Source organism: Cupressus sempervirens, chromosome 1 (assembly GCF_028749045.1).
Source record: "Cupressus sempervirens isolate cs-2001-9-10 chromosome 1, ASM2874904v1, whole genome shotgun sequence".
Taxonomy (NCBI): domain Eukaryota; kingdom Viridiplantae; phylum Streptophyta; class Pinopsida; order Cupressales; family Cupressaceae; genus Cupressus; species Cupressus sempervirens.
In genome coordinates this window covers 443,097,478-443,120,947 of record NC_143118.1, presented here as the reverse complement: position 1 = coordinate 443,120,947, position 23,470 = coordinate 443,097,478, and the positions used below count along the sequence as shown (strand labels likewise).

General features: G+C 35.6%; 1 protein-coding gene across 1 annotated transcript; it reads right to left on the bottom strand.

Annotated features, from left to right (window-relative positions):
- Positions 1-4,306: 4,306 nt before the first annotated feature.
- Positions 4,307-17,742, bottom strand: LOC149578205 (BTB/POZ domain-containing protein At1g63850-like). Its single transcript, XM_089827799.1, has 2 exons — positions 16,335-17,742; positions 4,307-5,547 (listed from the first exon to the last, which is right to left on the bottom strand). Exons 1-2 carry the CDS (start codon positions 17,445-17,447, stop codon positions 4,588-4,590), a joined length of 2,073 nt encoding a protein of 690 aa, XP_089683925.1. The 5' UTR covers positions 17,448-17,742; the 3' UTR covers positions 4,307-4,587.
- Positions 17,743-23,470: the final 5,728 nt, after the last annotated feature.

Here is a 23,470-nt window from a genome sequence, read left to right as displayed (position 1 = left end):
AAAGGATCCTATTGTGTTCTTTCTTACATTTTCTTGTCAAGAGCATTATTCAAGGATTATGTATGAAGATCCTTGGTTGTTGAATTCAAACTATCTGAGACTTCAAATTTGGTCTCTTGGTTTCAATTCATGAATGGATAACAAATTGTTTCAAATCTAGGTTCAATCTACAAAGATGCCATTGGAATTTTGAAATAAAAATATTCTCAAGATGATTGTCAATTCTTTTGGTGAGTATAGAGTAACAAATATGATTCCTAAGTTTAAAAAGTGTGTTATTGTTATCATTTCAAGCTCTCCCAACCTAGATCACCCTATCCTCTAGATTTGGGAAGTGGATGCGGCATTTTGAGTATGACAACTCCTAACTTTTTTGTAATGCTTATAATTTGGTGGATCGTGGCAACAAATCCTTCTTAAATTATTAGACATAATGTTTTGTTTTAAAAAATAAGAGAAAAATAAGGATGAGACTTTCTCTATTTTTTAAAAGACATAAAATACGTATTCTAACAAAGGGACTTTCATTTCGAATGGTTCAAGGATAAATAATGCTTTGGGGTCTAATGAAGAACATACTGCTAATTTTATGTCTCCTTCGTGTCTCAAGAAATGTGATTTAGGTAGTAGGATATGTCTATTGTGCTAAATCAAAGAGTTTCAGACTAATTTTTTAATTCACTTGTATCTCAGGCTAGCTCCTATTTACTCAGTATTATTACGCTTTTTTGTTTTGTCTTTGCTCTATTGTGTTTAAGTTGTGTATTTTTTTGTTGTGCTTGGTGCTTCATCTTTTTGTTGGTAGCTACAAGTATTAAGAGGTACTAAGAGGTTGGGTGAATCAATACCTCAAGTACTTTCACCTTTTTAAACACTCTTATTTTTAGCTACTAACATTATTCATCCTTCTTTCAATATTTTGATAGTTAACAAGTTCCAATAATAAGTTAAAATAAGCATTCAAATCATATTCATGAAACACTCAACACATTGTTTTTGGTATCGCAAGAAACCCTTGGTCAAAAGGAAAAATTGCAGTGGGGATGATACCCACAACTCATTACTGTAGTAACAAGTTGCCCAATTAAGAGTTTTACATTAATGTCATCGTATAAATGACTACACTCTATTAAAGGTGTCTAATACCCTGCTAAGAGCATCAACAGTCCTATTAAAGACTACTATGTTAGAGATTTTATCCCACTCTTATAGTGTTTGCCTAATTAAAGGATTTACATAATAAGTTCAAAAGTGGAACTTCAAAATCCTATTAGAGACCACCTTGTAAAAGGATTTCACAATCTTGTTGATTAACTGATTAGGAATAAACAACAAGAAATTGACTTGTTATTGCCTCATTTCCACTTGATAGGCTTGTTGCTTCAACTATTCTTCTTCCGATAACATGTTCACCGATAGCTTCTTTTACATCCCTTCTATGATAATTGTTCACATCAATATTGTTTACAATAACTTGCCTTCTTCACACTAGTCTTCATCTAGCACACATGCTCTTCTTTTTCTTGTCTCTTACCATTTTACTATTTCAACTTGATAATCTAATTAGGGTTTCTAGAATCTTCCACAAGCGATAGATCTTTAGCTTCCTTGATACGTTAGGTCTAACTATGTCCCCAATAACATATAGTACTCTAATAGTACTTTCCTTATAACATAATATGTCAGACAACATAGTATAAAATTTTGACCAATAATGATAGTATACAAAAATCATACCAACATAGGTGTAAGGATTTTGTCCTTAGTAACATTTTTTCTTTGTAAAAGAAATGAAAACCCTTTCAAAATCATCACTCTAATAATAAGAAACAAACATAATTTTTCAGACCACCTACACACCTAAAAAACACTCTAAAACAAACTTCATCTTTAAATTCTCTTATATCATATTCTTGGATGAAGCATAGCTAATTTAAATTTTAATGCTGCATTTATCACTTCCGTAACAAAACATAATAGTTATTAAGCAAACATTATTGTTTTTTGTTGCATATGACAGAAATGTATAAGAATAAATATATTTTTAAGAATATTCAAACCGTTTAAAGTTCTATATCATTTAAAAATCCAGACTCAAATTCGCCACTAGGTAAAGATAGTCCAAACAACATATTAATGGATATCGAGGTAATACTTCAGCTCTGCATTATTGTAACTGTGGCATAGCGTAACACTTATAACTAGAAACCTCGAAACAGGAATTGTTTTAACATTTATTTCAAGATATTCTTCAAACTAACCCATTCTGTTCTATAATGCGGTCACTCGACATTATGTCCACGCAAATTTTACAATTTTTCTAGCACTATCACTTTTCAAAAGAGTGTAGATTTTTGTAGCCAACTCTCTTTATTATGCAGTGGAAGAAAATCTGTTGAAAGTAATCAAACCAGTTTTCGGAAGAAGTAGTTTATTAATTTCTAACAATAGGCATCATTTCTTTTACCGAACTCTCTAATTGCAACATCTCTTCGATGAATAAAATGTGTTTAGTAAAATGAATTGCAGGTGCGTGATGACAGCGTCTAAATCTGCAAGACTAACAAAAGAATATCTGTTGAAAATTATTAAAACTAAATTTTGGAGGCTGTTCGTTCTTAAGCTTTGACAAATAGGGGAAAAGAGGATCACATTCAGTTATCTAGTCTTTTGGGTGGAATTGGCATTCGGAATTCTAAAAAAAATTTAATCTATTGTTTGGGTCCACACAATTGGAATTGGAATTGGGAATTAGAGATACAGATTGTCTTTCTTACTATAAAGTTTGTACTCATTTTTTGAAACATATATTCGTATTTTGAACCAACCGAGCCTAGAATAAAAAATTCCAAATATCAAATATTTTTAAGTTTGAACCAAACAATTCCAAAACAAATTGTAGACACTGTAATCTAGATTTCAAGTTCCAAAATCCCAAATCAAAAGTTTCAAATTCTCATTCTTAAATCTCAAACCAAAACTTTTGGATGATGTAGACTCTTTAGCTTAGGCAATAGACATATAATTTGTACGTTCTTTCTCAATGCATTTTTTTTCTTCTTAAGAGCAGGGGACGTCAATGGTGACAACATAAAAAACTAGGGAAATTTATTAAAAATATAGAGAGTTTTATTTATTCGTATGAAAACATGAATTAAACATTTGAGAATCTTAACATAACGTTTGTGTTTAGTAATTAAAATTGAGAATTTACATGTGTGAAATTTAAATTTAAATAATTTTTAAATAATTTAATTATCAATTATTTAATTTTCACACATGTAAATTCTCAATTTTAATTACTAAACACAAACGTTATGTTAAGATTCTCAAATGTTTAATTCATGTTTTCATACGAATAAATAAAATTCTCTATATTTAAAACTAATATTATAGGACAGTCAACGGACAGATTTCCAAAGTTTCCAGGACATCACCATTTCTGAGACGGATCAAATTATGGCGGAAACATTTTCCCAGATAACCCTGCTTTTCAATGAATGATGTCCAACAGCTAACGGCCACTGAAGACAAAGTAACGACGGGCAAATCGGAGCTGCTGAAAAAAGAACGTTGAAACTACGAAGGTAAAAGGGAAATTCAAAATTAAAATACCAAAGAAGTTCAAGCATCTACTGTTGGAGAAGCCAGTGGCTAACGCCAGCACAACATAGGAAAAATCACCTCGAATCTTGATTGTTCAGCCATCCCAAAATCATTTGAAAACTATAGATACAAACCCATCTTCAAAGTTGACTAAATAATCATTTACAACTAGAAAGTAAACTTAGCGACCAAGCATGTGATTTACAAACATCAGGAAACATTCCATACATACAGCTTATTAGTCCATGGCTCCTTTCTTGTCAAAGGTCAATGTGTTGATCTACTCAAGCCTCGTTTTATAAGAGGTATTGGACAAGACCTGAAGAGCACAAAGTGTCGCGCTAATAAAACAATCTCCCAGATAAATCCTAAAATATCTCGAAATGAGGTCATACATCATAAAACAAATTATCTATAATGGGAGGAAGTACTAACTGAGCAGTGCAATGCTGCAGAAAAGGTTTGAGTTAAAACGACACACATTTCCTACTGTAACAATGCTTAAGTGAGTCAAGAGCCTTTGCTTGTCAAAAAAATGGTCAGATCCTATCCATTAAACCTCCTATTACAACTTTACCATGAATTTGACCACCATATTATTATGAGTTACCTTCTCCAGTTGCATCTACTTTCCTCTTGGTGCAACAAGGAAAAATTACGTCCCAAAATGCAAATTTACGAATGGTCACAGCCAACAACATATCCATTAAACATTCTATTATAAGCTACCTTAAATTACATCTACTTTCCTCTTGGTGCAAAAAGGAAAAATTACATCACAAAATGCAAATTTAAGAATGGTCACAACCCTTGCTATAGAATTGCACCATTTTTCAAACGGATTAATCTTTTCAGAACACTAAGACATTGATCAATAATAATTACCATCACTGTACAGAACTCTTTTTCCAATCTGGAAAATGTCAGTTGTAAATTACAACAAACTTGCTAGGTAATTTAACAAATACCCAACCAAATACTTCACATTTGATTGTATGAAGCAACTTGTAGCTGCATCTGATTGGCTTCTACATACGGCCTTACATATGTTCTTCTCCACCAGACTTCAAATGCTCTCTGTAGATTTGGGCAATCATCACCACTGCTTAGAAATCGATCAAACCAACTAAGCAATATGCCCTGTTGCTGTCTAAGTGGTAATGTCAGAATTGCTTGGCTGATTCCATCTTCCACTACTTTCCTGTCCAATGATTTGCATGCCCGCCGCATCCAGCCAAAATCATTATACAATGGCTGCAGCCAGGCCTGTAATAGTGTGAAACGAATATCCTTGGGAACCAAAACTTGGCCTTTTCCTAATGCAATGCAAAGTCTCCCTGTAAGACGACTGACTTCATACCGATACATTGTAGGTATTTTGGAATGCAGTGCTGCAAGTTCAGCCTGATTAGCCCACATTCGCACAAAATCATCTGCAATTTGTCTATCGATCAAAATGTCAAGCATCCAATGAAGATTATCAGCTTCACGAGCTATCTGATTGACAATTAAGCCCCGGTCTTCACTTGCTCTCTCCATGAAATCAGTACTTGAGGCCTGCATGAAATGATGAACAAGAGAATCTAAACATGTATTGCAAGCTCTGTATAAACTGTCTTTGCTGACATCAAATGAATCCCTACTCAGAGAAGCATTTTCTCTAAGCATTTTTGAGATCAAGGCCTTGATTTCACGTCTTGCCTTCTCATCTGTACCTTTGAGCACAAGCTGTAGTAGTTTAACAAGGACATCCTCTGATGCACCCACATTAGAATCTTCTGTAGAAATCCTTTTTAGTACTTCCCCTGCCCCAATACTCTCCAGTTGAAGCTGTGCCAACAATGAAGAAACTCTGTCCTCTTCCTCCTCAGTCCATGGAACTGCTTCCAGATACTCTAGGCAAGATAGCATGCCCGCATCAAAAACAATGGCAGCCGAAACCTGCAAAGGCACAAAAATAATATAAACTCATTCCACAAATAGTATCTAGCTAAGAAATATGAAACTTGTCTTTAGAGAAAGATTCGATATTCCTTCTATCAAGCAAAATAAAGAGATCCCATATTCCTTCTGTGTATTTCAAAGTGGAAATAAGGACCAATTCTGTGCATATCAATTAACTTTGTCACAGGCCTAGCATTCACACTTGTATGTCTGTGTGGAATAACACCTCTGCCTCACAACAGCTAACCACTTCACAAAGCACAAACTTCAATGTTCAAACATATAATAAGTTCCAAACTTCAGATTCGGGGATTAGTCAAAAAAAAAATTTGGCCAGATCATTAGTGCGAATCAGAATCAGTATTAGTCATTAGTTCCAAACTTAGTTCCAATTAATCATTAATAATTAGTTCCAAACTTCAATGTTCAGACATATAATGAATTATAATAAGTTAGAAGAATGATTCTCATAAAATGATAAATTCATAACTGTCAATATATGATTATGTAGTATTTCATAATTTGCAAAGACTCAAAATGATATTACATTCTGAAAATTTTAATAACAGGCCATATTTCAATGTTTCGTATTTAAAAATTAAGATAGTAATCTTAATATCCAATTCCATATTCTCTGTCATTATCTTCAACAGAATCAAGGTGAACGTTTTGTCGAATTAGGGTTGAGTTTGACTTTAATGTAAAAAATATATATATAAAATGTTGAAGTGGGCCTCTTTCCTTGCCCATGTGTCTGGATTCCCACAGATCCGGGCAGGGTTCCAGAATGGAAAGCAGAATCTCTGTGGATCCCTCAGTGAAGGATCCACCGAGAATCTGGATTCCATTCTGGAATCCTGCCAGGATCTGAGAAGACTCCACCCAGATACAGATCGCTTCAGAATGAGGATCCAGAGATTTCCAGAGGAATCCAGTAACTTGGCTCTACATAACGTAATAGGGTGTGAAGGTGAGCATTGCAGACCCTGCGTTAGTAAAAACAAACTAAGAGAAAATCACTGAAGATAAGGAGGTGTCATCCAGCAACAAGAAGGCAACAGAATCACCATTTCTATGTGGATTTCTGAAATCCTCCAAACCCCAGGCCTCTGCTGTCATGAAAAATGCTCCGTCAGCTAAGGGCTCCACACACGATAAAACCTTTGAGATGCAATAATGTGTTAAATCCTTTAAATTGATGTGGCAATTTCTGCAGGTAGCAGATCATTCTCACATAACGCAAACCTTTCTCCACTTTTGACTAAGCAGCAGATGGCTAATCACTTTTGAGCTTCCAAACTAGACAAGGACAGGTTGGGAAATGACAATGAATGAATTCCAAAATAGTTTGTTCTCCAAACACCATGTCCAGGGAGTGGGTCTCTTGTAGAAGTGTTGGAATCTTTATCAATGGGCAATACTTCGGTGGTTTTGGCTGATCATGGACCAGAATTAGTAGTTCATGATGAATTTACAAACTAAGGAAAAACTCACCAAATAATTGATGTACAGATATTTCCAAAAGAGACTCAGAAATAAATCAATGGATGAATATTAAAATCTGTGGCCTTCAGTTTTTTGGATGGAGGTTTTGTATGCCATTGGGACCCTTTATTTGATTCAGCAGCTGTTGTCAATGTGGGTTCACTTGTACAATCTTCTTTTGATTGTAAATTTATAACAGAACCTGATTTGATATAGCAGTTGGAAAAAAATAGGCACTTTTTTCAAAATTGAAGAGTTGAGTATTTTCATAACGGACTTTATGAGGGTGTCATGGCAGACTCATCCAAGCCTAGTTTCCATTCCATCAAGGTCTAGTAATCACAGGGTCCATGGATACAATTATTGTATTTTGAGGTCCGACATTCAGTTGTTATAAACTTATAGTTTTACCAACTCGGGCAGAAATTGACGGTGTCATAAATATCCCCATCAGGTTCTTGGACCGTTCAGTTTGAAAAATGGATTGAGAAAGTTTGCAAACTGGATACTGAATTTGCAAGGAGAAACCAGGGCTGTTCTTGGGTTTAGTGTTTTTTCTCTCTTTCAGTTTGCAACAAGAAGACAATCCACATGGTTCAGAAGTCTCTTTGAATCACTTTGAACCTCCTTTCCGAGCAGAAAACAAAGAAAATATCTTTTCGGTGACTGGGACAGTTGGAAAATAAGTCACTCAAGTTTTAGAGAAACTCATGATTGAGGTATATTGGTAGAAATCTTAACAGACGTGTACCAGCTAGGTTCAACTGGAGTTTTAACTCTCTCAATTGGAATCAAAAAAGCTAGCTGTGGCTCCTCAAGGTTAGGGAGGAGGATAAAAGGAGAAAGATCGCATAGAGAAGCTATGAACCCAGTGAGGGTTCTTAATGGACTATGTAGTCTTCTGTTCCAAAAGGGTAGAAGGATACTTTCAGCTCACAGAATTCTTTCATGTGGTCTTGATTAGGCAAAAGTAACTGATCTTTTTTCTAGTTGGCTGCAGAGTTGATACAGATAAAGCAATTTTGAGCTTAACTTGTTAGGATTCTAAGTTCCTTTTGAAAATTGTCTCTTATCTTGACATTTATTTTGTTTCAGGAGAGAGCCCAATAGATTACCTCAACTTGTCTAGCTGAAAGAAAAATGTCTCGCTTCCATAGCAATATGCATAAAAGTTGGATCAGGAAGGTTTATTTTTGCCAGAAGTCTAGCTTGCAAATTGTAAGGTCAGACATTGCAAATTGTAAGGTCAGACATTACAGACTTTATGATCTTCACCTTATATTTCTAAAAACAATTGGGTGTCCATTATCATAGACGTGCCGTATTTGCTCCATTTTTCAGTCTAAAACTGTAGCATATTTTGCAAGCACTTTCAGTCTATCATAGATCTGTCCAGATAATCTGAACCTTAATTCTTCACAAAAACTTTTGCACTCATTTGCTAGTGTCCTAGACACTTATGCATCCAGATAGTAGTGTCTAACTTCAATTCAGAAAAGCCTAGAATACCAAACCTAATATTGCCCTAAAAGAAGTTTCTAAGTTCATTATTCTTTTTTGGCAAATAATGTCTCTTCTTTTGAAATTTCTTTTGCTTTGAGAGAGGGCCCAATAGATTCCATCATTCCCTCAGTTTGTCTAGCTTTAGAAAAAAGTCTCACTTCCATAGCAATATGCATGTGGATCGGGAAGGTTTTTTTTTTTGCCAAAAGTCTAGCAAATTGTATGTAACATTCCCTTTCCGCAGCAGGATTTAATATATCTGTAGCATATTTTGCAAGCACTTTCAGTCCATCATAGATCTGTCCAGATAATATGAACCTTAATTCTTCACAAAAACTTTTGCATCCATTTGCTAGTGTCCTAGACACTTATGCATCCATATAGTAGTGTCTAACTTCAATTCAGAAAAGACTAGAATACCAAACCTAATATTGCCCTAAAAGAAGTTTCTAAGTTCATAATTCTTTTTGGAAAGATGTCTCTTCTTTTGAAATTTCTTTTACTTTGAGAGAGGGCCCAATAGATTCCATCATTCCCTCAGTTTGTCCAGAATTAGAAAAAAGTCTCACTTCCATAGCAATATGCATTAGTGGATTGGGGAGGGTTTTTTTGACAAAAGTCTAGCAAATTGTATGTAATAATCCCTTTCCGCAACAGGATTTAATATAAAACTATTAATGAAATTACAATATAAAATAATTAACTAATATAATACAATATGATCAAAAATTAATTAAATTTAATAGTTATCCAATGAAAAGGAGAATATATTTTTAGAATGGAAGATATGTGAAGGTGCCAGGGATTTCAATAGAAACCATTATAATTATTGCGTCCCAACTAAAGCAATACAGAAGCAGAAATAACTATTTGGCTATCAGGCTTACCTGCAAATATCTGGAGAAAAGGCGTTTGGGGGAGAAACGGCATCAAAAGAGAATACGCAATGATTGACATTTGGGCGTATTGACTCATTTCTTCCTATTCACTAACTCTGACTGTTGTGAATGGGTATTCCAAGCTTCACATCAACCTTTCTAAGCATGGGAAGATTCGAATTCTATTAAGCAGAAGAGTTCACAGATCTAGCATTCACAGTCTCTGTTTTTCTGTAAACCAATCCTGCAAAACCAATTCAAGCAGTACAGAAGCAGAAATAACTATTCCGATATCGCGCTTACCTGCAAATATCTAGAGAAAAGGTGTTTGAAGGAGAAACGGCAACAAAAGAGAATATGCAGTGATTGGCATTTGGGTGTATTTTGTCATTTCTTCCTATTCACTAACTCTGACTGTTGTGAACAGGTATTCCAAGCTTCACATCAACCTTTCTAAGCATGGGCAATTTCAAATTCTGTTAAGCAGAAGAGTTCAGAGATCTAGCATTCACAGTCTCTGTTTTGCTGTAAGCCAATCTTGAAAAGTGCAATATCATCGAGGAACTCAATTTCTCTATTCTAGTGTATCAAAGAGTTTCATATCTTTAATGTGAGTAAACACGTTATATGGTTTATTCTGTAGATGACAGTATATCTAGCTTGTGGTGATTAATCATGCCATAGAAGTTCACTAAGCGGTGACTACCTTATGGGGCAATCATTGGTAAAAGAAGACTAATCCTTAAATTTGTGCATATAATGATTTGTAATAAGGAGGGGCAACTCTTGGTATGATGAAGATTTACAGAATAAGAAGACCATCATCATCTCTTATTCAAGGGGAGAAAATAGAATGGTATATTTATTATTCTGCATTAGGAAACCTAAGATAGACGTTGAATAAGGAACTACAGGTATATTTTCTTACTGTATTATAACAATCTGCCAAGTGAAACAGATAAATTCCATCATCGAAAGAATCAAGAAAATTATATTTAATGAGAATGGATTAGAAATGAAATCAGAGATTATAAAACATATTTAGTTCTCATCATTGGATGTAGAGAACAAGAGACTAATATGAAAAGGGTAGTTTATAACTCAGGACCTGCAACTTCTATTATGCAGCTTAATTCTAAATCAATACAAATTACTGAATATCATATCTGAACTATCTGAGGGATAAAGAATCTTCATATGGTCAAATATGTGTGCACATGTGCTAATCATAGAGAGAGAGAGAGAGAGAAAGAGAGAGAGAGAATCATATATGCATAAGCCTATTTCTCAATCTCTTGCTATAGCCTCTTGTAAGGATAAGTTGGTTATAGGGATCGGCTGGAGTAATTCCTCACAAGGTGGGTAAATCCCAACAGAAGCTAAGGCATATATGTCAGAAAACCATGAGGGCATAATGCCAAGATCAGTATGAATATGTGTTTTGGAACTTTTGATGAAATCCCCTTGTTGGTATGACAAGTACCCTTTGTCCTCCTTAGGGCTGAGTTTGGAGAGAAGCCAAAGACTGGGCTTATATAAGTTAAAATGTCAAATGCATTTTAAATCATTCTTATTTCTTAATTAAATTCAACTCGAACACATAGTGTTGTATGTTTAAGTATTGAAAATGGCCAGATTCCTAGTAGGGAAATTACAGAGACTAAGTAAATTGCCATTTCCAAGCACAATCCAAACCCTAGTTAGGAATTTTAAGGTAAAACAAGTAAACTCCTAGTTGGGGGCATTAAATTGTAAGGTCAAACACTGCATCTTTATAGATCTTCACCTTAGATTTCTAATCACAATTTAGCATTTCTTCCAAACATGTAATGCATATATTTGCTCCTTTTCCAGCCTAAAAACTCACTTTAGGCAATCCCTGGTATCATAAATCTGCCCAAAAAATAGGAATGGGATTCGGGTTAGAGATTCAAGTTCATGGGTTTGTCCAATCTTTCTTGGGGGTGGCTTCAAGTTTGCCTTGTATTCATCTGTACAAATCCATACAAAATTTAAATATACACATATATGCACCAGAAAATAAGTTCATATTACATCAGTATGCTAATAGTTAAGCAACATAGCGAAATATGCCACCATATATATTAATGTTTTAGTCCAAGTAACATAGCAAAATGCCAAAATACACCACCATATCAACGTTTCAGTTCAAAACTAATAATGTCAATATTAATAATCAGCTATTACTAATCAAATATCTCATCAAACATATCAGCATCTTCCTGCTATGGCAAATTAGAAGCACAAACAGTGCCGCTGGTATTGATAATGGCAATCTCAGCCTCAAGAGCAGTCTTGTCATCACTAGGTAGCAATTGATGATAATCAACTACAAGTACACCAAGGCAGGCAATTGAATATCCAACTTTGCACACTCTGGTTAAACAATCACCCTTACACTCCTTGATCAATGGCAAGCAAACAAGAAAGTTTAGTGGAGGCAAGAGTTTTATTTTTCACTCGCGAATGAACAAATGACACATTCTTTACCTTTTAAGTGATCTATTTTAGGGTTGGAGTTGAGTTGACCAAAATAGACCAAAAAAGAATTATAGAAAATCGAAGGAAATCCAAAACCAGGCAAATTCTGCCCAGGTTCTGCCACTTACATAAAATTCCGGTTCAAATTTGGCAAAATTCCAACCTGTGTCCTCCTTAATGAACCCACACTCCAAATCCAGGACCCTGGCCGTATTCCAGCCAGGCTGGACCAGGTACTTGCACTTCCAAAGAATAATTTGGTAACTTGGGAAATTTTCATCCTATACAATCAAGTGAAAGAAGAAGCAAACGTGACTTGGGGAAAAAACTCCAAGGGAGGATTTTCAAAATAAGTTTGAAGAGATATTTACATAATAATAGACATATTGGGTCAGATGCTTCACTTGATAGGAGCAAGAACCAATAACAATAAGCAAAACTATCACAGACAAAAACAGCAATTGGGTTTGTTAATAGACCTCTACATCCCACTTCCATTTGTAAGGAAGTTCTTATAGTGAAATTTTAAAACTAAATACAAAAAGCTATCAATGCCAGTCCTGAAGTAGAAGTCCTCCTTACAGAGATCCAAACAGCAATGTCTTCTACAAATTTCATAAATATTATACGTTGTAGTGACACAAGCCTTGGCAATCAGAAGTGGACAGCAAAACAAATTGGTGATCAAAGCATCGTAAAATGGAATTTCCTAACAAGGCAATGTGAAAACACGGGGGCAGGTTTCTAGGATGGGGGTCCAAGAGCCTAAATTTGGGGATGGCAGCAAAGCAGCACCATTTTTTTAGTTTTCCTGTTCTGATGCACTCTGCATTTGCACATTGGGGCAAGGGGAAGCTGGGGCTAGAAGGTAAACTGTTTATGATCCAACAAGCCCTGGATCTATAGACTCTCAAATGGACTATGCGACTAGGTCATAAACTAGCTTTGACAGAACCAGGGGCCACCCAACTATTATAGTAGCATGGGTGGGACAAATAAGAATATAAATGAAATTTGGGGATGGGTTGAAATACAAAATTGAGGCAAATAAAAATCTTCATGTCAAAATTTGCAGTATAACATCTCTACAAGTGCCCCATGAAAGACAAACTAGTTCTCGTGAAGTTAGAGCCTGTTTAGCTGCTGGAATAGGAATTAAGCATTGGATTTTGTTATTCCAGACTCGTTTAATTTGACAAAATTAATTCTTGATTTGTTATTCTGAATCTGTTTGGTTCAACAAAACTAATTGTGGAATGGATTCCTCCCCAGTGGAATAAATAATTCTCAGGATTTCTCAAGGGGTTCATGCATAGGCTGCAGAGTAGGAATCACCTGCAAGAGTGTTGCCTGTAACTAATCCTTCTGCTCCATCCGCTTGTGGCACAGTCCTTTGTCCACATTCCAAGTGTGGATTCAGCTTGGTCTCAATGCAGCATCAATTGCGTTGGAAAATACTCTGGCACTCAGATCTAGATTTGAGCTTAACATTCATGAAGAGCCATTCCAATTTGTATCATCAAAAGCAGTGGTATCTGAATTCATAAGTTTGATTGAAACCCCTCACCCATTAGAGCCAGCGTGTAACAATAATGAAGAATCTATTCTGATGGCACCAGACTTGGGTACATATGCAAGTCTGCCTAGAACTCCAGAGAAAAAGAAAGAGCTCAAAACAATTACCAATGGTAATGATTGTATAAAGACTGGAGATTCAGCAATGTCACAACCAGCAAGAGTGTCACCATCAGCATATTTATTTGCACACTGTTTTCACAGTCCTGAATCAGATGAAAGTATATCTATGATGCCTCTAGCATATCATTCAGAATATATAAGATTTACAGAATCATGTAAATCATCTGAAGGTACTTGCAGTCCACCATTAAATTATCTCCAGTTTCAGTCAGAGTTCAGCAAAGTGGCAGAAACCACCTTATTCACCGTAACTTTCAACCAGAATTTTACGTGCTTTGCTTGTGGAACAGATCAGACACTAAAGAAATCAGCCTGACAGCGGATTAAGCAGACTTCAAATTTTCATTAAATATGAAAAAGTAAAATTGGAATAGCAATTGATGTTCTAATTCCACCTATTGAGGTGGACTAGCAAATGCCTGTTTTTCGGCCTAACTTGGAATTCATATTCCTATTCTCAATTCCGATCTGGCAAACCCAAACGGAGGATTTGAGATTTTAAGAATTCACAGATGCCTAGTACAGTCTAATTCCCACTGCCAAATGGGCCCTTAAGATTTCAATACATTGACCCAGCGATGCTAGAGAGCTATGGATGTTGTGGGGGGGCAGGGGGGCATTTTTGCCCAAGTTCCCAAGTCTTGAAACTGTCTCCCTGTTGAGGTTGTGGGGTTTTTGGAGCAGACACATCGCTACAGGACAATGCTTCATAGTGAAAACTTTGAACCTAACAGTCATTCATTTGAGAGACAAGACAACAAGGAAGCTCAGATTTTAGAGTTTGAAGAGACATTTAATGTTAGTAATGATAGAGAAGAAGACATTAGGCAGAAACCAGTACTGGCATGTAAAAAGATGTATGCATCTACAACTATTGTCAGTTCAAAAGAAACAAAAAACAAAACAAACTTGAAAATAAAGAGAAGAAACGTACTAAGACAGAAAAATCTTGAGAGCTATATTTGACAAATTTTCAAAGTATCAACAAATTGGGGGGCAAAGGGAAATTTCTATTGATGAAGATTCAAGAATAGGAGCAACAATTTGCAAAACAGCTGAAGGTCAAGGAAGAAAGCTTGGTGTTTCTATAGGTGCATTGGATGGCCTAACAGACAAGGTAGGTTTATACGACTTTGAAGCACAAAAAAGTTAAAAAAATTAGAACCCAAACACCAAGAAGTCGTCCAAAAGATTATAACACTAGAGCCTTCAGCCCAATTTCATTAATTTTCTAATTTTGAGCTTGTGGCAAACCTATCAAACTTTCACCAAGTTCATGAACTGACAAACTCCACAATCTTCAGAAATTTGTGAGTTTTCTACCTACTCCAATTGTCCCATGGATAATCATAAACTTTCAAACATTCACAACCTTAGCACACTTTGCCTCTTGTTCCTTTTTTCTTCTCTCTATTTTCATGGTTGCACCTTTGCACCCTGTCAAATCACAAACGTTTCAATAATAACAATCCTACCACCTTTCAAGACTTTTCTTTCACCTTTCTCTTCTCAAGGTTTGCAAGGTTCACAACAAAAAAATCTTGTACTCCCTGTGATAGCATGCAACTAATGGTAGAAAAAATTAAAACTTGTCCACCAGACAAGTTCACAGCCACACATACGATTGGTAAATCTATTTATGACAATATAGGGTCTTTAATATGTCCTTAATATAACCCAAAGATATGATAATTCATTGGCAATCAAGCTTTTTTTGTAAGCTAATTATATCATGCACAAGACAGCTGGAAAGCTCACATGGCTGAAAATCAGGCACCATTGAAAACTCTGCATGTTTCACTTGTAGCAATCTTCTTAATATATTGCTACAGATTGCTAATCACAACAAAATTCAACAGAAAGAATATCAACAAACAGCTGAACATTGATCAGATCTAATTCAGTACAAAGAATTGCTTATATTTGCACTCTTGAAATGCAACCTGTTCAACAGATTCTATTAAGCATATGTATCTACGGGAATTGAAATGCATTTTGAAATCCTCGCATATAATCCACTCATTATCCAAATTATACAAGAATTATTTATCTTAATGCTATATCCACCAAAAGCTGATCACCTTCAAGTGATAAGCGGTTGCCTACTGGATAGAATTTGACTACGCCAAGCTCAAACGCAACCATTTACGGAAAACTGGAATCAAATATAATCTGTTAAGAGTTGATTTTGTGAAAAGCTGGTCAATAAAATAAAAGAGAGGAAGAATCGGTTCTTCCTATATAAGAGCTGCTTTCTGAGGCTTCTAATATATGTATGAAGTTAAATATAAGATTTACCCTGTAAGAATACAAATACATCAGAACCAACTATGAAACAACCGACCTAAGGTTCGGAGTGTTTCACAACGCAGAGGAAGAGACGGTATGATAAGAGGTAGATTGAATTGATTGGTCACTCAACTGTTTATCGAGTGCTAATCCTAAAGAATTCTTGCAAGTTGGAAAACGGAACCCATTCTGCTATGCAATCTCACCATCAAAGAAAAACAGAGCGTGTTGAGTACAGGCAAAGGCCAGGGATTACTAAATAGTTTCTCGAGCACTTCAAACATGTATTGCAAACTGAGTAAGTATTAAAAAAAACTGCAATCTATGCTACTGTTCAAGCATTTAAGCAAATAATGGCAAATATAAGAATGGACAGCAGATCTGGAACGTGAAATAAATTTGAGGATCTATAGAGGCAAGCACAAATACCTTCAAGATGCCAAGAACTTTGGAAACGCTTTCCTTCATGAGCCTACGCTTCAAGTCTTTACAATACATCAGACGCAGAGTCTCCATGTATATCTCCACATCATCGCAGTCCGAAATCTCCACCAAATGTGGCAAACTGCGCTGCTGTTTCGACCATCGGTCCGACAGCTTGGCGGCAAAAAACCTGCTATGAGCAACTAGAATCTGTCTATGAACGTTCAAAGTAACGGAAAGTCCGTCCTTGGAACTCAGCGTCAGTTTGACATCGCTGGACTCCGAATCATTGAACTGGCTACCTGGACTGCAGCTTCCAAGAATGGCCAAAATCTTCTCTTGCATGAAAAACTGCCGGTCCTGCTGAGCAGAGGTTTGTTTCCCGTTAAGTGACTGAGAATGTTGTAAGCTAGCATTGCCATTAGCGGTAACCTGCTGCTTGGGCTGCAGTTCTTGTTCATGAGCCATCATTTCGAAGAGCGTGGGAGAGGATCTGATTTTTTCCACGGGCGGAGACGACGACGGATTAAGCAGGCCTGCATTAAGAACAGAGTTGAACTTTCCGTAGCTCAGAGTAGCAGAAGCCGAGTCCATAATAGGAGAAACCCTTCCCGGCGACAAACGAATTCGGAAAGGCGAGACGCTGCCGTTAGGATTAGGGTTTCTGTTCGGACTAGGACTCGAGCTTCCCAGAGCCTGTTTATCTGGAATGAAGCCCTGCTTGATGAGCGCCGAGATCTCCCCCGATTTCAAAATCTCCCCCGGGGTGGGATTCGAACTCTCCACCTTCGCAATTTCAGCACTCTCTTTTTCCAAGGTCTGATTTTTAACAGTGTCTACGGGGGGCTTTTCTAGGGTTTGATTTTCCTTGGGCTTGCTGTTGCAGCGGCGCGGAGGAGGAGGGGATGGACTAGCCAAGGGTTTCGCCACGCAGCACCAAGCGCCCTCAGTGGTAACCGCCTGTGGGGCCCTTCTCACTTTGTCCCTACTACTACTCGATGTCCGCTGTTCGAATCCCACAGCTCCTTCCCTCCTTCGCCTTCTCTTGCACTTCGACTTCTCAGTCTGCAAATTGCTTTGTTCCTGTTGTTGAGGTATCGGCGCTGCTGCCGCTGCCATAGCCAACTGAAATTCACATGGATAAATCCTTCATGAACCAAAACAGGCTGCTAAATACCATGCGCATGCGTCCAGTACAGAAGTTTCCGCCATTAATGCCTCCACTTCCTCCACAATCACCCCCCATTCTGCACCGTTCGGGGCCAGAAAAGCAAGCAGAGCTTAAAATTATGCGCCAACTCGAGAAAACCTAAAAGTTCATTTATTGATGCTGCGCAGCCCGTCTGAGCTCTGTACCATATGGTTCCATGGATTTCCCCACTTGTGTCAGTGCACATTTTCGGACACTGGCTGTATTTCAAATTTAAATATGCAAAATCCGTATTTAATTCGCTTTTATTTTTAAAATACATAAAGCGAAATAAAAAGAAGGGAGCACAAATCGAGCTTAATTAAAAAAAAGCGCCCGAAAAATAAAGCCGGCGGAATTCTTATTCCAAAACCTCCGACACGTGGCGCCCGTCTTGTCTGGGCCCAATCAGACCTCGACATGTGTAAATTAGGCCGATTAGGCCCCGGTCGTGTGGAGACAAAGATAGGGGGCTTATTTCTTTCCACGACAGTTCGCCATGCAAGATGACAGCGACAGTTTGGACGTGCATTCCCGCCGTATTTCGCTTTCCTTTGGCGGTGGGGAGGCTTTGCCCGTTCAATTTGACGGTTGACCAGTCGTCGTCGTGGGGACTTTTCGTCACCCTTATTCCCAAGCGTCAGCTGTCCCACCGTGACGGTTGCGAGTTGAAACTTTGACGGTTTGTGCATTGACGTGGCGGCTTACATCACGGTCATCTGAACATTTTTTTATTGCAACTAACGGTATTCAAACGCAGAAATACGGCCATTATGTCAGATTATGCAGACAATGCATTTTGTCTGTGTGATGTAAATGCGTGAGATCACATCATCAAAAGGAGAGAGAAGAGCATCCAATGTTAAACATATGTCGCTTAGTGTTAAGCGGGGCTTATCTACTCGTTTTAAGATACTGTTTTATCTCGTGGGAACACCCTTGAAGAAAGACACTAGCTTTCACTGTTCTTCTACAGTACAATGCTGTGTCACCCAAAAGCTCTGGTACTATATATATATATATCTCATTTTCTCCACTTCCCCGAGGACAAATTTGGTGGTCCTATTCAATGTTTTGCCGGTGGTCCAACTATAAATAAATGACGTAGGTAATGAAATGATAATGAAAGTTTTTACTCATCTTTAATAGGCTACATTGTTCTGTTTTGTGTATGGAAATTTCCTAGTTTTTAAATGGATTATAACCTTTTGTACGAGCTTGATGGAAACGTGGATTTGACTCCATGAGCATTTCCTCTTTAAATTAGACACTCTGGGAAACCGCCATTCCTCTTATCAATATATCATTATGTTGGTACATTTTAGGATGTAATGTGATTCATCAATATCAAAGTGTAAAATGGCACATTCTCTCATTGATCTTCCTTAGGCATTATGCACCTACAATTTTCATCTTTGTTTTTTTTTTTGGGTGTATCTTTGATAAAAACTTAAAATATAATGTATTTTTATTAATTTTAATTAATTATTAGATATTATCAAAGATATATTATGAGTGTAGTTGTATTTGAAAGGTTCTCGTATTTTCATGGTTATAATTTAAGGGCTATTTAGTTAGGTGTGCTAATAGAGAATGCGTATAATGATAAGAGAAGGAAAACACAAGAAAAAAATAATGTAGGGAGAACCCTTTCGAAAATAACACTTAAGAGCAAACAAGTAAGCTTGATGGCCTTTCTCCCACTTCTATGAGTGTTGAGCGACTCTAACCTTAAGAAATTGGAGAGTTCTTGGTGTTTATGCGAGAAAGTGGTGGTAATGCTCAACATAATTTTGCAACCAAACCTCGTGATATTGACCATATGTTTTCTAACCTCTTGGATTTTTTAGGTTAGAACGTCAATTCTATCTTCAAGAGATTTCACCTCATTTGGAACTACAAGAAAAGCATGGCATCCAAGCTCTTGGTTAGTAGCTTTCTCAAAACTATTGGAAACATGTAAGATGGAATTAAGGTTATTAAACTCTTTACAAATAGAGTCACCACATTTCACCTCCTTTATTGCTTTGATAGCAACATTGCTCCCCAAAACTATTACAAAACCATACTAAACTTGTTGAGGGTAGAAAACCAATACAATAGTTGACTAATTTATTTTATATACTAGTTTATAAGATGTAAATCAAATAAATAAAATATTCAAAAACATTGATAATTATTATTAGTTTCAATTTTTTATTTTATCTTTTTAATAATTAAAAGTAGCTTATATAATTAGTTAGAAATTATTAAAAATATATTATTATACAATGTTACAAATGAAATTCCAGCTAATATATTTTCTAATATATATATGCTTAAGAAACACTCCAAATGACGTTGTAAAGGGATTATAGAGGGCCATGAGGGGTCAAGGAAATACCAATCAATATCATTCTCATAAACAACTAATCTCGCAAATTCGACCCCCAAAAATATTGAATATTATATTTTATTTAAAAATCAAAAGTTAACCAAACATCACTCCTCCGCTCCTCTTATATAAAAGTACCTCATATATACTCATTTAACCGATTTAATAATAAACATCATAAGCCTAATCATATAGAACAAGGAGTTAGTTAAAATGTGGAAAAATATCATTCTTGATAAAGTTAGTTAAAATAAGCCTAATCATATAGAACAAGGAGTTAGTTAAAATGTGGAAAAATATCATTCTTGATAAAGTTAGTTAAAATGTGGAAAAATATCATTCTTGATAAAGTGGGCACTCAGCGTGTAAAAATTCATCCCTAACCACTCCTCACTTTATGATGATAGTGGGTTACTTCAATAATATATTTAAATTTTATATAGATAAGATCAACAATCACACCCCACGTTACCAACTCCAATAGGAATAGTTAATTATTCTTTGTGGCTTAATTCTTCATATGCTTTGACGAAGTCGTCACGGATAAACCACATTTCCACCTTGATATTTAGGGTAATTAATTATAAATGAGCAATAAATAATTAAACATCAATAGTAATAAAGAACAGAAGTAGAGGTGTATTTAATTTGATTTGGAAAGGTATTTGAAATGATAAAAATGTAAATTTGTATTTTGAAAATTGTAGAAGAGGATATAAATTTGGATGTTATATAAGAGTGATAACTATTTTTTAAATAAAATTTGAGATGAACAAGATAATGTAATCATATGTAAGAAAACTTAGTATTACATTCTAATATAGGTCATTTTATAGTAAACTTTACATATGTAGGTTTTTTTGCTTTGCACATATGCATTTTATTTTTCTTTCACAAACTAGAGACTTCTTTGCATTTATCCTATTTTCATTTGTGTGCTTTAATTTTGAATAGTTTTACTTAGTCAACTTTGAATTTTTTTCTCCCTATGAAGATTTTAGTAGTTTTTCCTTTCATGAAATTTTCAGAATTGGATACCGTAGTATGACCAGAAAGCAAACTCTAAACTTTATCCTTTCTATTGATAAACTTGTCAAAGATTTGATATTTCAACATCATGAAACTTTTAGAGTTAGTCATCCCATCATCACCATAAAGATGCCTCTAAACCTATAATACCAAGAATGTGATGTCTCTTAAACCTACCTCTTCATTCCACAACAATGGTAAATATTTTATGTGTTGTTTGTCTTTTATTCTCATTTTGGTTTGTTCTTTTTCGTTTTCCTTAGTGTTTGCATATTGTTGGTATGTGTGTTTGTTTTGTCCTTAGTTTGTCGATGGGTGTTCTCAACATTTACCAAGCAAGGTAATCACACACTATTAATGGTGAGTTTTGCATATTGTTGGTATGTGTGATTGTTTTGTCCTTAGTTTGTCGATGGGTGTTCTCAACATTTACCAAGCACAGTAGTCTCACACTATTAATGGTGAGTTTAGTTTTGTCTACTTTGTTTTAGTTATTCTTGCTAGTTGATTATTTCTATTGTCTATTAGCATGCACATTTTTCTTTTCTTGTTATTTTTTTAATGTTTTCCTTATTTTTATTAGTTTCCCTTTTGTTGGAATTTATGTGCCCTAGCTATATGGGTCTTCACTTTTCAAAGATTGGAGACATTTTTTTTATTTTGCGACATCACAATGACATCATTCCCCCTGTGAGTCTGGATGCTTACCATGAAACTAGTAAGTTTTATCTTAAGTATCTCATTTTCAAATGAGTTCTTCTAGATCCATGAGGTTGAACTCTCTATTAGTGTTTTTATTCTATCTCTTTCAAACTTAAGGGTTTGTCCATCATCTTATTTAAGTACCTAATTTGTGGTATTATCAAAGTCAAATCCCCAACTATTATATGCTATGTCATTCATAAACTCACAAGTTTAGATATTTTATTATTGGGGTGCTAATTAAAAGAGACTTCTAATTCCCATGGCCTAACTCTTCTACCTACAATTTATTCTCTTTTTTAGAGTTCGGGTTTCACCTTCCCTGTGTATTGAGTGCTCATTTATTAATTTCCTTTAAGTTTGATAACAAAAGATTGCACACAAATATATTTATCAAGATAAGTATTTTAGGAGTATTCTTATTATAATACTCGTTTATTATTTTCCTTGAAGTTCGGTCTCATACTAGGGTTGATATTTAAAGATTTTCCTTATTTGAGTATGTATGATGAAAATTAGGTGTAAGGGACAATCGCTAGGATGGATGATCAAACTAGAAATCTTGTAATTGAATTGTTTGCACACATTGGAAGGAAGTTTGATCCATCAAGCTCAAGGAAGCTCAAATGCTAAAAGGATGCAACGATTTCTTTTCTATGGAGTTGGATGTTGACTATGTAAAATAGGAAGTGCACAATGCAAGATTTGGTGCATAATTAGGATAAATTGAACATACAAATATGTCACAAACAAGAAACTCAATTCTTACAGCTAATTTGGAAATTTGAAACAAAGACTGTATCATCTTAAAAAGTAAGCAATTACTTTTATGTCCTTTTTGAGAACATTTTGGCCCTCTTTAATGTGTTTCTTATGATATGATCTTAGATTGCACCTAATTGCATACATAATTTAAACCAAGGTCCTTGTTCTTCCTCCAATATTGCTCAAAACTCTAAGTTAGCTCTAACTTATATGTGTCATTTCTCATTTATCCACCTATTTCACATTAAAATTGTATTTTCTCACTTATCTTTTCATTTCTCTCTGAACTACTTGCACATCTAAGATCTCTGCATTTTCCCCATTAATTGGAGCCTTTACGGTATAGATCTCACAAGTGCAACCTATATAGGATGTTTTTAATTTGTGGAATTTTGAGGCTCATTTTAGGCTTTTCCACTTGTTCATGCCCAATGTAGTTGACCCTCTCAATTTTGAAGCCCAAAATTACTATAAAAGGAGGCTTTTGCCTTAATTTTCATGCGTACAACCAAGAAATCACTATTAAGATCTCAAGGAAAAACATTCAAGGATTTTAAACAAGTAAGAAAGCATCCATTAATGTCCATTCATTCAAGGCATCCATCCATCATTCATCAAACATTTATGTGTTTCCTTCCATAGATATAGCGTCTTTCTTCATTAGAGACAAAGGAGCTGGTCATCAAAGGAGGAGATCTACATCCATTCAAGTCTTCTGCTTCAATCCAACATTAAGGAGAATTATAAATCCTCTACTACATGAATTTTTGTCTTACATGAATTCCTTTTGGCTTTTGTATTGATTCAAGGTTATTACATCAACATACTTGATCACATACTAAGCACAATTGCTCTACAGGGTAAGATATAGTCTAATTAATAGATTTAATCTTCGGTACATGTTAGAATTTCCTTTAATTTAATTCAAAGTTAATTCCTAAATAGAGGCTTGACCAAGACAAGGCCCTCGTCACTATAATTCCCCCTTCTTTCTTGTGCATGGGTGTTGATCACATAGTTCTAGATTCGGATTTTACAAATTTGAAGTTGTAATTTCAATCATATATCAAAGATTTTTAGTTT